This window comes from Drosophila subpulchrella, chromosome 3L (assembly GCF_014743375.2).
Source record: "Drosophila subpulchrella strain 33 F10 #4 breed RU33 chromosome 3L, RU_Dsub_v1.1 Primary Assembly, whole genome shotgun sequence".
Classification (NCBI taxonomy): domain Eukaryota; kingdom Metazoa; phylum Arthropoda; class Insecta; order Diptera; family Drosophilidae; genus Drosophila; species Drosophila subpulchrella.
The window spans coordinates 3,231,473-3,243,352 of NC_050612.1; the positions used below are offsets into that span (position 1 = coordinate 3,231,473).

The following is an 11,880-nucleotide window of genomic DNA, read 5'->3' on the forward strand; positions in this document are numbered from 1 at the left end:
AACCAACGTCCAAGCAATTTGCTATGAAAATGAGCGGATTTGACAACGGCCATAATTTTCCTACGCTCAGCTTCACAATTATTAAGCATAACACCAGATCTTAATTGATACAACTCACGTACACCGGTACGAATTGAACTGTATTGGTTTTGCCCTAAATGCGTAGTTGGAGTTTCTTATATCTATCTACAGAAAGTCAGTTACATGCCGAACTGGGCGCGCTGCTTGGAAGTCCCCGGGTGCGCATCATCCTGGTCGGACTTGGCGTTCTGCTGATAGACCAGGCCGTCCACGCCAGGAATCGTGTTGCATCCCACGCAGGCGTGTAGGGTCTCGTGGATGAAGACGTCGCAGTCGACGCAGAAGAACTGTTTGCAGAATCCGCATCTATAGACGACTTTATCGGCGACCTTGTCTGTTACCTGCCCGAGGGCCTTGAAGCAGGCGTAGCACTCCCTGACCCCGCTGTCGCGGTCTGAGGAGGAGGGCGGCATTGCCTCGAACGGGAGTTCCTCAAAATTAGGCACCGGGAACAGGTGGTGATAGGACCGCGCCAGGTGCGGCGCCGAGACTAGGGTGAGTCCGCAGGACTGACACTCGACGGGGAGCTCGCAGTATTTGCTGTTGCACTGCGGGCAATGGTGACCAGTGGTGCACAGTTCGCTGGGCTCCTCCAGGTTTCCTATGTGGCACATGCACATGGACAGCGGCGCGTCCTTGCCCTCCACCTCGTTTTTGGTGTGAGGAAAACCCATACGAATAAGCGAATAGTGCTGGGTCTTTGCGGCGGGCGGTGGATCCACCTGGGACATAAGCTGGTCGCGAAAATGGGCGTCATCCAGAACAGCCCCAAAAGTACCCATCGTCTGCTGTGTGAGGTAGCGGGCCACGTGAACCTCGGCCGACAAGGAGATTACCGAGCAACGAATGCCCTCCTTCTTCAGCTCGTCGATGGTGAGGTTGATGTCCACTGGATCGCAGGTGGTTAGCGAACCCATTATAATGACGATCTCGCGTGATGCGTGGGAGGGGACAACCTTCAGCGTTTTCAACGCTAGATCCAGGCCGTTCTGCAGCGACGGTTCGCTGGTCAGGGAGACGTTTGCCAAGCTGAAAAAATACGTGAATGAGTTGGAAATAGAGCATTGAGTCGGAACCCACCCCTCTAGCGCCTTGAGGTGAACGCGCGACGTCCCGGTGAGCTCGGTCACCTTCTCCGCCCGCTTGGCCTTCAGAGCTATGATGCCCAGCTGACTGATGGGGTTCTGGTCGAAGAACTCCTCGATGAACAGCTCCAGCAGCTTCACGGTGCAGCGCAGTCGCGTAGGCTTCAGGTCCGGCACGCTCATGGACTCAGAGCAGTCCAGCACGAGGAACAGGTGCCGCATCATGCCCAGGCGGTTCTGCTTGGTCTTTTGAGCCTGCCGCTGGCGCTTTGCCTTCTGAATGATCTCCGCAATGGCTCCATCCAGCTGGCCGTCCTCGTCGTCTTTGATCGCCTCCCTAAAAACATTGATCGTAAGTGAGCTTACATCACCTCGCACCTCGCTCACCATGTCTTTTCGTAGCCCGTCTCCCAGCGATACTCCTTCTGGTCATCCTGCTCGTCGTCGGCCATTATTGCAGTTCTGTTGTACTACTTGGAATCGAATTGAATAAATTAAACAAACCCCAATAAAAGCACCGGCAAATGATACAGTGTGCACACACCGCGCCGAGAATAAATACAATTGGCTGGGTTGCCACCTTGAGAGATAACGGATCATTGTCGCACTTAAATAATTTTAATAGTTAGATCAGAAGAAAAAGTTTCCCAATTTTAAAATGTACTTTTAAGGAACTTTGGCTATTAAACAAAAAATGTTTATATTTTTATCATTGCAAAGCGCGCAAAGTTACCACATCGATAAATAATCTCACCACGCTGCGTGATTGGCTGTCGAAGTGCACCGCCACGCGGGCGAACGGAAAAGAGCGCTACACTCGATGTCTGGGCATTTAAGTGCAGCGTATATATAGAAATGCGGGAAATATAATTTAAAAAATGCAAAGATAATTTATAGTTTGAAATCAAGCACAACTATAATAGTCGAAAACAATTGCCATCTTCAAGCGGTCCAAGTTTTTTTAAGCAGCCAACCCAAATTAGACAAAAGAGCATACAAAGGTTCGCCTAGCCGGTACCAAATCATCACTGGCCGCTTGTCGTGCAGCCGAACCAATTTTGCGTTTGGCATTCAGAGTTTCGCGCGTACAATTGTCAGCAGCAGCCGCCGCGCTGCTCGTGTCGAAAAGTAGGAATCAGTTAAATTAAAATTAAGGTTCAAAAACGGTGTTCAGTTTGATTTTGCAAACGAAAAGGTTTATGAAGGTGTGTGCAAAAGTGCAGTGGCAAAAATGTATCAATATCTCGTAGTGGGATAGGCTGATCTGCAAAGCCTACCCATTTGGTGGCTGCGAAATTTTAGCGGGCAACCTGAATTTGTACAGATTAAGTAAAAAGGGCATAGTTAATGTGATTATTTAATGTAACAGGATTCGGTCCAGCCCTAGAGTTAGTTTATCCCATTATTTGTGTTCTGCATAAAAGTTTTAGACTGAATCATTTAAAAACTTGCAGAAGTGCTTATAAAACAATTCGTCTTATAACATGTATTACTTTGTGTAGTGTAGTTTTATACGGCAATGAACCGGCGCTCTTGTTTTTTTAATGCAGTTTTCAGTGACTTTTTTGTTTGTCCCAAAGCGCCGCTGCATATTACCATCGCATTGCAGATGTACATATGCTTAAACTCACCACACCGGGCACACACCGTAGACAGCGACTGCGTGCGTTGCCACCCGGTTCAAGTTTGTGCAAACACACCACGGCACTGTACTTTTTTCTCTGCCTGTTAGCCGATTTTAAAAGCCAAGCAATAACAATAATTGACGTTCCGTTCTACAACATTTAAAAGTTACACTCTAAATGCATTCCACAGAGGCTTGGGCGCTGGGGTCGTGAATAATGTTGGCACAGGAGATTGCACCCACGGAAATCGGCAAACACGCAAACATTATCAGAGGTGAGTGGACCAAACCAAATTACGCGAACTGTGCTAATTGCCAATTTTGTATTTTGCCCTGCAGCTGCCCAAGAGGAACTGGCAAACATGGACGTTCTTGTGTGCGGACGCTGTCTGAGGGCCTACAACTTTGTGGAAGAGTTCCAGGCCCACAAAGAGGATGCCTGCGAGAAGGAAAACGCCAATCTAAAGGAGACGCTTGACACCAAGCCCACCATTTGGGCCTTCACGCTGTGGAAAGCCACACAGCTGCACACGCGCAAGGACGCCAACTCTGCCAACTCCTGGGCTCTGTACCAGCACTGGGTAAAACTGGAGGAAAGTGTCCGGGAGCCATGGATCGTTGCCGGAAAGACCATACAGTCCTTCGGCAAGATTGCACACGGACAGCTCCAGGACATGCCGGTGCGCATTACCAAGACGGTGGTTAATCCAACCAATAACAACACGTCTAACAGCAACAACAACACGAGCGTCTCCCCCACCAGAAGTATTTAAATACTCTAGAATAAGTTGTAAACTAGATATTATATTTTGCATTTGTATTGCCAGAATCCCCGGCCGGCAAGCTGCCCACACTGGCCAATCAGCTGAAGGACACCGAAAACGAAAGGCCCAAGTCCAAGCCGGGAACCCCCACTCTTCCCTCAGCGCCTACTGCCGGAACAGTCAAGCCCAACAACCGCATTGCCATTCGAATCGATTCCAAGACAGAACAGCGCACCGAAGAGCCAGTGGAGAAGATAGTGGCCAAGCGTTTCAACCCGCGCCGCAAGACCCACGAGTATTTGGTAAAGTGGGTGGATCGCTCGCACCATGAAAACACCTGGGAAGTGATGGCCAATCTTGAGCGGGTGCCGTACTTCCTGCAGATGTTCGAGAAGCAACTTGCGCGACAGAAGCTTACTCGGGAAAAGGGTTTGGACGCCTTAAAGCGCACGCAGCCGCCAGGGTCATCCGCGAAGGGCGAAACCGTCGCTCCACTCAGCCCGGTCTCGGCGCCATCCCAAGTTTCGCCATCATCTCGACCCTCACGCACTTCCAAAACCAAGGCCATGGACTCCTTCAAGCAGTGGGTCAACGAAACTGGTGGCGGTGATGGTTCCTCATCGCCTTCCTCTGCCAACGAGGATGAATCCGCAACGGAACAAGAGTGGCCCCCGTCTACGGGTCCGGTCAAGCGCAAGCTCAACCACACGGACTCCAGCCTCGAGGGCAGCGGCCTAAACGACTCGATGGAACTAGAGGATCTTGAAGAGGATCTGCCATCACACACTGTGAAGCGTCTAAAAAACGGAGGAAGCTCCGTGCAGCTGAACAAGCCACGGGTTCAGCCCACGGAAAAGCAGCAGACTAAAGTCAATGGCAACTCCACCGCCGTATCCGCAACGGAGCAAAAAATGGGTGAGATTATCTACACGGAGGACAGCACGAGTTCGGGCATGTTCCGCAAGCCTGAGATGCCCAACACCATAAACCTGGTAAATAGTGGCAATTATGTTTCTGTGCATCAGAAATTTACTAATGATCCTTGTACTCCGTTCCAGAAAAAGGAGAAGCCGGAATGTCCCGTGCGGTACCTAACGCGCTCCGAGGTGGCCAGCAGCACGAGAGGTGTCTTTCGGGTTGAGCATTCTGAAGTACCGGCCCCCGTTTCACCAGCAGCCATGGCGCCCCAGAAAATCAACGCCGCGCCAGTAACCACAGGCGTAGCCAAGCGCCTTCCAGTGGCCCGGCCTGCTCACTCCGGTACCAGCTCGCCCATCACTGTTGGCCAGAGACAACAGGTTCTGCGCACCCCAGGCCAGGGTCCTACAACAGCAGCAGTTCAGCGTCGTCCTGTAGTGGGTACCACACACACACAAGTGCGCCAGAGTCTGCAGCAGGCGCCGGGCCGAGCTCACCCGGGTGGCCGAGTCCTAGCACGCGCCGGTGTCGGAACGCCGCAACAACGCCAACAGGGCGCCAAAGCAGTGACGCCTGAGCAAAAGATTTTACAGCTTTCCAAGTCGGGCGACTTGAAAGTTACACGTAAGGTGGTGACCCGTGAAGAGCTGCTAGCCCAGCGCTCTGCCCAGGCTCGCCAGCGTCAGGTTCTGGCCCAGCAGCAGCAATCCACCCAAATGCAGAAAGTGACTCCTGGACGACAGCGGATAACTCCCAAGCCAGCGCTTCAGCCAACGCCGCTGCAGATGGAGCTGGAGGAAGAGGTTAATCAGCACCAGGCTCAGCTGTGTCCAATCACCGGCAAGCTTATCGGTCAGGAGGAGACTCAGCTGCAAATGGAACAGGAACAGCAGCAAGAGCAACAGCGCGAGCAGTTGGAGGCCGCGGCACAGGCACTTCTGGGTAGCGATCAACAAGTTCTTACAAACGAGGACGGCTCGGCCTTGCTGGTGCGTGGCGAAGACGGGACTGTCTACCAGGTGGCTGGAAAAAATGCAGAGGGCCAAACCATACTTGTCACCCAGGGCCCGGATGGCGAGCAGCAATTTGCGTACGTGGCTGCAGCAGAGGGAGAAGACCAAGATGTTCTCTCCCTTGACCACGCAGTTGCCGAAGCCGTTCAGGCCGGGGAACAGGTTGAGTCGCATGGTGTCGCAGCAGCGTCGGCGGACGGCGAGCAGATTCTCGTGTCCATGACAGAGGAGGAACTAGCACAACACCAGGTGCTTCAACAAGCAGAGGCTTCTGCAGCAGGCACCGGAACACCGGCAACGGCCCAGATCCATATCACGACCTCCGACAGCGATGGCACGGAGGCACAGATACCGGCCGAAGTGGTGCAGGCAGATCTACCTTCCCCCGGTAAGTTGTGATGATTGCTCTTTAAATACGGAATCTCTAACTATCAAATTGCTTTCAGGTGGTACCCGTCGCGTTGTTTTATTGCTACAGGATGGCACCTTCATGATGACTGAGATGCACGAAGAACAGTTCAAGACGCTCAACATCCCGACGTAAAAACATGTTAATAGTATCTAAACCTAGATTATATATATATAAGGCGTAGTCCATAAGCCGATAATATTGAAAGAACCTGACGTCGCTAGGTTACTCCCACCTTCAGTTCCGTTAAGCCGTTAAGCATTTCCACACTGTAGGCAGCAATTATGCATGACCAATGACTCAGGGCCGTGTTTGCCAGTGGTTTTAAAATCATTATTTTGTTAAGATCATAACCGGGAACCATTGTAGATTACAAAGCTGATCTATCCAAACATAATGATGCGTCAAAAAAAGAAGCAGAGAGCGATGAAATAAACTATGCGAATACCTAAAATATGCCATTATTTAATCGTGGGAGGCGGCTTTTGGATCTTAGTTTAACGAGTCAATCGGTTCACTATATGCTAATGAGCTTGCCCATATGAAGGATTTAACTTCCACAAACACTCTTGAAGGATGTCCTTGGATAGCTTAATAACAGTTTTGATTGCTTAATAATAGTCTGATCCCGGCCAAATCAAGGATAATTCGTTAAGTGTGGACTTCCCCTTAATCTATAATTCGTAGAAACTTTAAGACAAGCAATTTAAGTACATTATTAATTGTATGTCTTAGAATAGTTTGAAATACAATCTTTGCATTTTAGCAAAAACAATTTAGGAAACAAAAGCAGACTTAGCTGTAAGTAAAATTATGTTAGATATGAATTGTAATTTATATAAGTACTTTTAATCTAGAGAACTTAAAGACATCAGCAAGTTTATTAGTTTAAAAAGAATGTTTTAACAGCTGTGGGAGAGCAAAGCCTAAAATGTTCTCAATCTACTAATGCTTTTTAAAGTCTAGAGTTTGAAATTTCTTTGATCGTTTACATAAGGCCTTGCGTTTGTTACTTCGGAAGCCGGCTTACATCCGCAAAGCAGCTTATCTATAAAGCCTAAAAAAAATAAAAAATAATTTCAGTTAAGTTTGATTTTTCCATCTGTCTTTATTAAACTTGGTGTGGCCACTGCAGGGGCGTCCTGCAAGTTGTGGTCAAAGCTGCCACAGGGAAACAGAGACCCAGAGAATTCTCCACTCTGTGCTTGGCAGCTACACGATAAAGTCGAACGATTAAAAAATGTATTTATTTAAATTTCTAAAATTGTTAGGCGCATCTTAAATAGGCTGTTTAGTCGCTATGGGCACAAACTATCCTAGCCCCTTAATTATGCTTATCCCAGTCTTCCCTAATCTTAAAAAACTTTAGTACTGACAAAATAAAAGGATTCAAATTACCTTTTTAGTCCTAATGTTACAGACTTCGACGATTTGTGGGCGATGAAATGGCAGCCAAACGAACTAGCGCTGCTTGACGTTATTGTTTCCGAGATCTCGGCGTTCATACGGACAGACAATATGATATGATATTGATTAGGGAAATATTCAGAGGTGTCACAGAAAAATCTTCGAATGATAAATATTTACGAATAATGAATTATTTTCTTTTATATTTTTTAATCCCTAAAATAGCAGGTAACTTCAGTTTGGTCTGATACATTTCCTCTGATTTTAATGACTTTATTTCTCGTTAACAGACTCAATTTATTAGCAGCAGTATTTTTAAAAACATTTTGATGAATCTCAAGCCCAAAATAATTGTAACATAAAGCTGTCTGATGATTTTAGCATGGATGGTAAGTATTAACTACCGATATTGAATATACCTGTTTTTAAAAAATTCCGTGCAACAATTTCTAAATTAAATTCGAGGTGTTCCATTTATATTTACAACTATGCGGCCAAAATTGTTTTTCTTCGAACCTTTAGGTTTTCAAAACAAATGTTAATCGAATTTTAAGGAAAACCAATTTACTATTAATATTTTTTTTGTGCTATTTTTATGATCATTGCTGTATATTTTCGGTATATTTTTAAAATATCAAAAACATAATTTTAAGCCGATTCAAATCCAAGGTTAAAAACGCTTTCGATCTTAAAGTGTGGTAATACTTTCGATTTATCTAAATCGATGGCGACTGCTATCGTCGTGGTGAAGAAGAGACGTGGCACTAGCCTGAGATTTCACCACAGCGCTGTACACTGTTGCCGTCCCGCTCTTGCACATGGTCCGACAAGCCCTGCGCTGGCCCATCTCTATCGGCAACGTTTATGTTGGTGAGTTTGCAGTTTTTTCAACGGCAAGTGTATTCTCGGTCAAGTTTTATATTGCTCTGTGATTTTAGACATTTCCAAGCAGAAGTTTTTAAAATTTCCGCTCTAATCCGTGTGCATTTGATTCAAGTAGTTGGTGCGTATGTGTTTTTAGTCGAAATCAGGGGTTGTATGCTATATAATTGGATCTATTGTTTGATTTAAGAACTTCCGCAGCAATGTGGAAGATGTCGGTGTGTTCGTATAGGTGTGGGCAATAGACTGCACACGCACACTCATGCAACGTTCGCGGCTGTGGGGAATAGTGGAAGACTAGTATTGGAAGTCGACCGAACTTATCGACGGCGTTTTGTTTGTTGCATTTGCGTGTCACACAACGGGGGCCAGAGCGTTTTAATATCTAATGCTACATTGGTTATAAATGCATATTCAAATTATATAATAGCCTAACAGTTGTCGACTTCGGCCCACCAAAAACAGTGCCTTGTGTTCATCGACTATCGGACGAGTCTGCTATCGATACCATTTTCCCCATTATCTTTCTCTTCACAATTCGGTGTGTGGTGTGTTTGGCAGCAGAGAAAATTCAATCAAAGAAAAATCCACGAAAAGGCCTGATTAGTCGGTAAATAAACGTGTAATGTGCTTCTATACAAATCTCATTGTAGCTGATAGTTTCCCCGTGAAGTTTGGGTCATAACTCTGTGCTTTTCGAGAAAACAAGGGACGGCGGCCGACGCATTTCACCAACGTAGAAAAAGCGTACGTCACTCACACAGACGTAGGCAACCACGTATAAAGTTCAAAGTTTTCCGATCCCGACTCGAAATCAAATCAAAAGTGGGCACAATCGCGACTTGCCTGGACCAGGAGTTTGGGGCTATGGTCGTTGTGCGAGTGTGACGTCGTCGGCTTGGAGCTCAGTTCTGAGCTGGAATTAGAGACAGTGGCAGGGCCTCTCGGGGCAGCTGGCAACCCTGGCGCCTGCGGGCGTGTGTGTGTGTGTGCGGGGTGTCGGTGTGTTGGTGGGTTTGCCCCGCTCCCCGCAGCTCGAAATTAAAAGCTGCTACGTGTAGTTTTCGGTTTCGGCTGCTTCCAGCCCAGCTATCGTCAGCGTCTTCCAGAGCGTAGAGCATCTTTATCTGCGCATTGTGGAAATGAATCTCTGGATGTTTGAAATCCCCAAACAAGTTGAAAGCATGTAGATAGCTGTGCGTTTGCAAGTGATTATAAACCACCCGAGATTTCCGTATGTTTCGTTGGCAACACTTTGTTTTTGAGTGGGTGACGTTGAGGGCGTACTCCCAGGCTCTCCGATTTTAATACAAAATGCACTGCACATTCCATCCTGCTCGACTGCGGACCCCACAAGACGTCAGCAATGACTCACCGCAGAGTCGGGGACTTCCCCTCCGCCCAGTAAATTCACTGAAAACTGCAAGTTACCTGGCCGCTGGTCCCATCACTTACGCACCTTTCAGGCCGCACGTTTCTTGAAAACGCGGGTGGGAAGGGTGGGTGGTGGAAGTTGGGAGAGCGGCACCGAGCGCCCCGGAGCCGTCATCGTTCCGTACTGAAAATCGATATCTTATCAGCGGGAGCCGCTAGCTGGCCCCATACTTAGAGCCAGCGAATTGTGTTCGACACATCCTCCCATTCGCTTTATTAATCATTGAGCAATTAATTATATAAACAACTTTCGCGAGACTGCCACACTTAAACACATTCAGAAACAGAAAACAGCTTTATTACAATAAAAGAAACGAAATTTCGTTAGCGGTTCGCTTAGTCTCTTCCGGTTTTTATTATGACTCAGTTAGGGCTGATATCAACACGTAACCCAAAAGCCGTTCAAACCTCACTAGCTTTGCTTCTCCCGTCGTTCGGGCTGTTACCCATTGTCTAGCCTCTTCAGAACGGCTGTGCTGCGAATAACGCCCGACTATAACTCTCGATTCCGTTGTCCTCTTTGCAGATTCTCTTAGTCCAAGCTCACAAGTCCGCAGTTTGCATATTCTGATCGGTATTGCAACTCGGATTTGAACTTGTCATAATTCCAGCCAGCAAGCAGCGAGTACGCCAGCCAGAGATTCAATTTCCTACGACTCCTATTGTGCATTCGAAAGACAAACGTAAGCCATGGGAAACGTATTCGCGAACCTCTTCAAAGGCCTCTTCGGCAAAAAGGAAATGAGGATATTGATGGTCGGTTTGGATGCCGCTGGTAAAACCACAATTCTGTACAAACTCAAATTAGGCGAAATTGTTACAACGATACCTACTATTGGTGAGTGTTTAAGCGCGCCCAACGCCTCCTTTTTATATTAAAACTTTTCCAATTTTCCCTAGGTTTCAATGTGGAGACTGTAGAATACAAGAATATTAGCTTTACAGTATGGGATGTGGGCGGCCAAGACAAAATTCGTCCCCTGTGGAGGCACTACTTCCAGAATACACAAGTAAGTGTGACTCCAACTGATCCCGAGATCCCATGCGATTCTAGATGATGTTAACAACTTGTAATGAATCCTCTGTGATTATTCAAAGTTTATTTTGTTTCAAGACGGGACTGATGCTCTATCAGATATCCTACATCTGTTTTCCTCCAGGCGCGACAACTTGAATAATGTTTTCTTGCCTTTTGCAGGGTCTTATCTTCGTTGTGGACAGCAATGACCGAGAGCGTATCGGGGAGGCGAGAGAGGAGTTGATGCGCATGCTGGCGGAGGACGAGCTGAGGGATGCAGTCTTACTTATCTTCGCAAACAAACAGGTAGGTTCCAGCACTAGCACTGCCATAATCAGCATCAGCACTTGGGTTCAATTGTGAGCCCTAACCCGCAAATTGTGATACCTCTAACGTGCCGCACTCTTACCTCAATTCGTTTTAGGATCTGCCAAATGCTATGAACGCGGCCGAAATTACCGACAAACTCGGCTTGCACTCACTCAGAAACCGCAACTGGTACATCCAGGCGACGTGTGCAACCAGCGGCGATGGGCTCTACGAGGGACTCGACTGGCTGTCCAACCAATTGAAGAACGCTAATCGCTAATTAAACACACTACAACTAAAGCAACAATATGAATACAACTAACTCTGATTTCAAGCAAGCCGGAGCAGCACCCAAAATCACAGAAAGATCGGCTGGAGAACATCAAACAGACGGTAAACGCTGGAAATCGACATCAGAAGGAATTATCACAAAACAGCAGCGGCAACAAATCCAACAACAAGAGCAGCAGATCTTCGCATAACTTAATGGGCTCCTTCTGTCCGTATTTCCAAACAAGAAACTGAAATTGTTTATTGAATTGCAAAAACATAACCTTTCAAGCAGCATATAAAAAACGCTATAATTTAATTTAAATTCTTATACATAATTATTGGATGTTTAAAAGCAAAACGAGTAAAAGAGACCCCAACCAATCACAAGAGAAAGGAAAACTATAGTATATGGTATAAAAATGTCTTTTTTAAGTTATTTTTGTCCTCTCCCTCCCCTCATCAATATATATTTCTTTTTAATTTTATAAATATAAAAGTAATATTAATGAGAAAAAAACTGTAATTGTAATTGCTCTTTAAAAATACAACAAAAACCATTTTAATTTTTAACCCATTTTTTTCTTGTCGCTTGGCCATGCAAAACCCATAAAAACTCACGCATATACCTAAGACCATTAAAAAAAGGAAGGTACTACTTTAAAG

At 46.5% G+C, this 11,880-nt stretch overlaps 3 protein-coding genes across 4 annotated transcripts; 2 read left to right on the forward strand and 1 right to left on the reverse strand.

The window, feature by feature from the left end:
* Positions 1-100: 100 nt before the first annotated feature.
* Positions 101-1,689, reverse strand: LOC119553048 (general transcription factor IIH subunit 2). The gene is made up of 3 exons (XM_037863158.1): positions 1,554-1,689; positions 1,162-1,503; positions 101-1,110 (listed from the first exon to the last, which is right to left on the reverse strand). Exons 1-3 carry the CDS (start codon positions 1,616-1,618, stop codon positions 201-203), a joined length of 1,317 nt encoding a protein of 438 aa, XP_037719086.1. The 5' UTR covers positions 1,619-1,689; the 3' UTR covers positions 101-200.
* A 532-nt stretch (positions 1,690-2,221) lies between these two features.
* Positions 2,222-6,348, forward strand: LOC119553730. The gene is made up of 6 exons (XM_037864318.1): positions 2,222-2,371; positions 2,982-3,065; positions 3,130-3,555; positions 3,618-4,546; positions 4,613-5,873; positions 5,932-6,348. The coding sequence occupies exons 2-6, from the start codon at positions 3,008-3,010 to the stop codon at positions 6,027-6,029; spliced, it is 2,772 nt and encodes a 923-aa protein (XP_037720246.1). The 5' UTR covers positions 2,222-2,371; positions 2,982-3,007; the 3' UTR covers positions 6,030-6,348.
* Positions 6,349-8,170: 1,822 nt separating this feature from the next.
* On the forward strand, positions 8,171-11,734 carry LOC119552847 (ADP-ribosylation factor 1). Of its 2 annotated transcripts, none has more exons than XM_037862715.1 (5): positions 8,171-8,304; positions 10,144-10,455; positions 10,518-10,627; positions 10,816-10,941; positions 11,060-11,734. In XM_037862715.1, the coding sequence occupies exons 2-5, from the start codon at positions 10,308-10,310 to the stop codon at positions 11,222-11,224; spliced, it is 549 nt and encodes a 182-aa protein (XP_037718643.1). In that variant the 5' UTR covers positions 8,171-8,304; positions 10,144-10,307; the 3' UTR covers positions 11,225-11,734. The 2 variants fall into 2 exon arrangements, with proteins under 2 accessions (XP_037718643.1, XP_037718644.1); XM_037862716.1 differs by lacking the exon at positions 8,171-8,304 and adding an exon at positions 8,640-8,793.
* Positions 11,735-11,880: the final 146 nt, after the last annotated feature.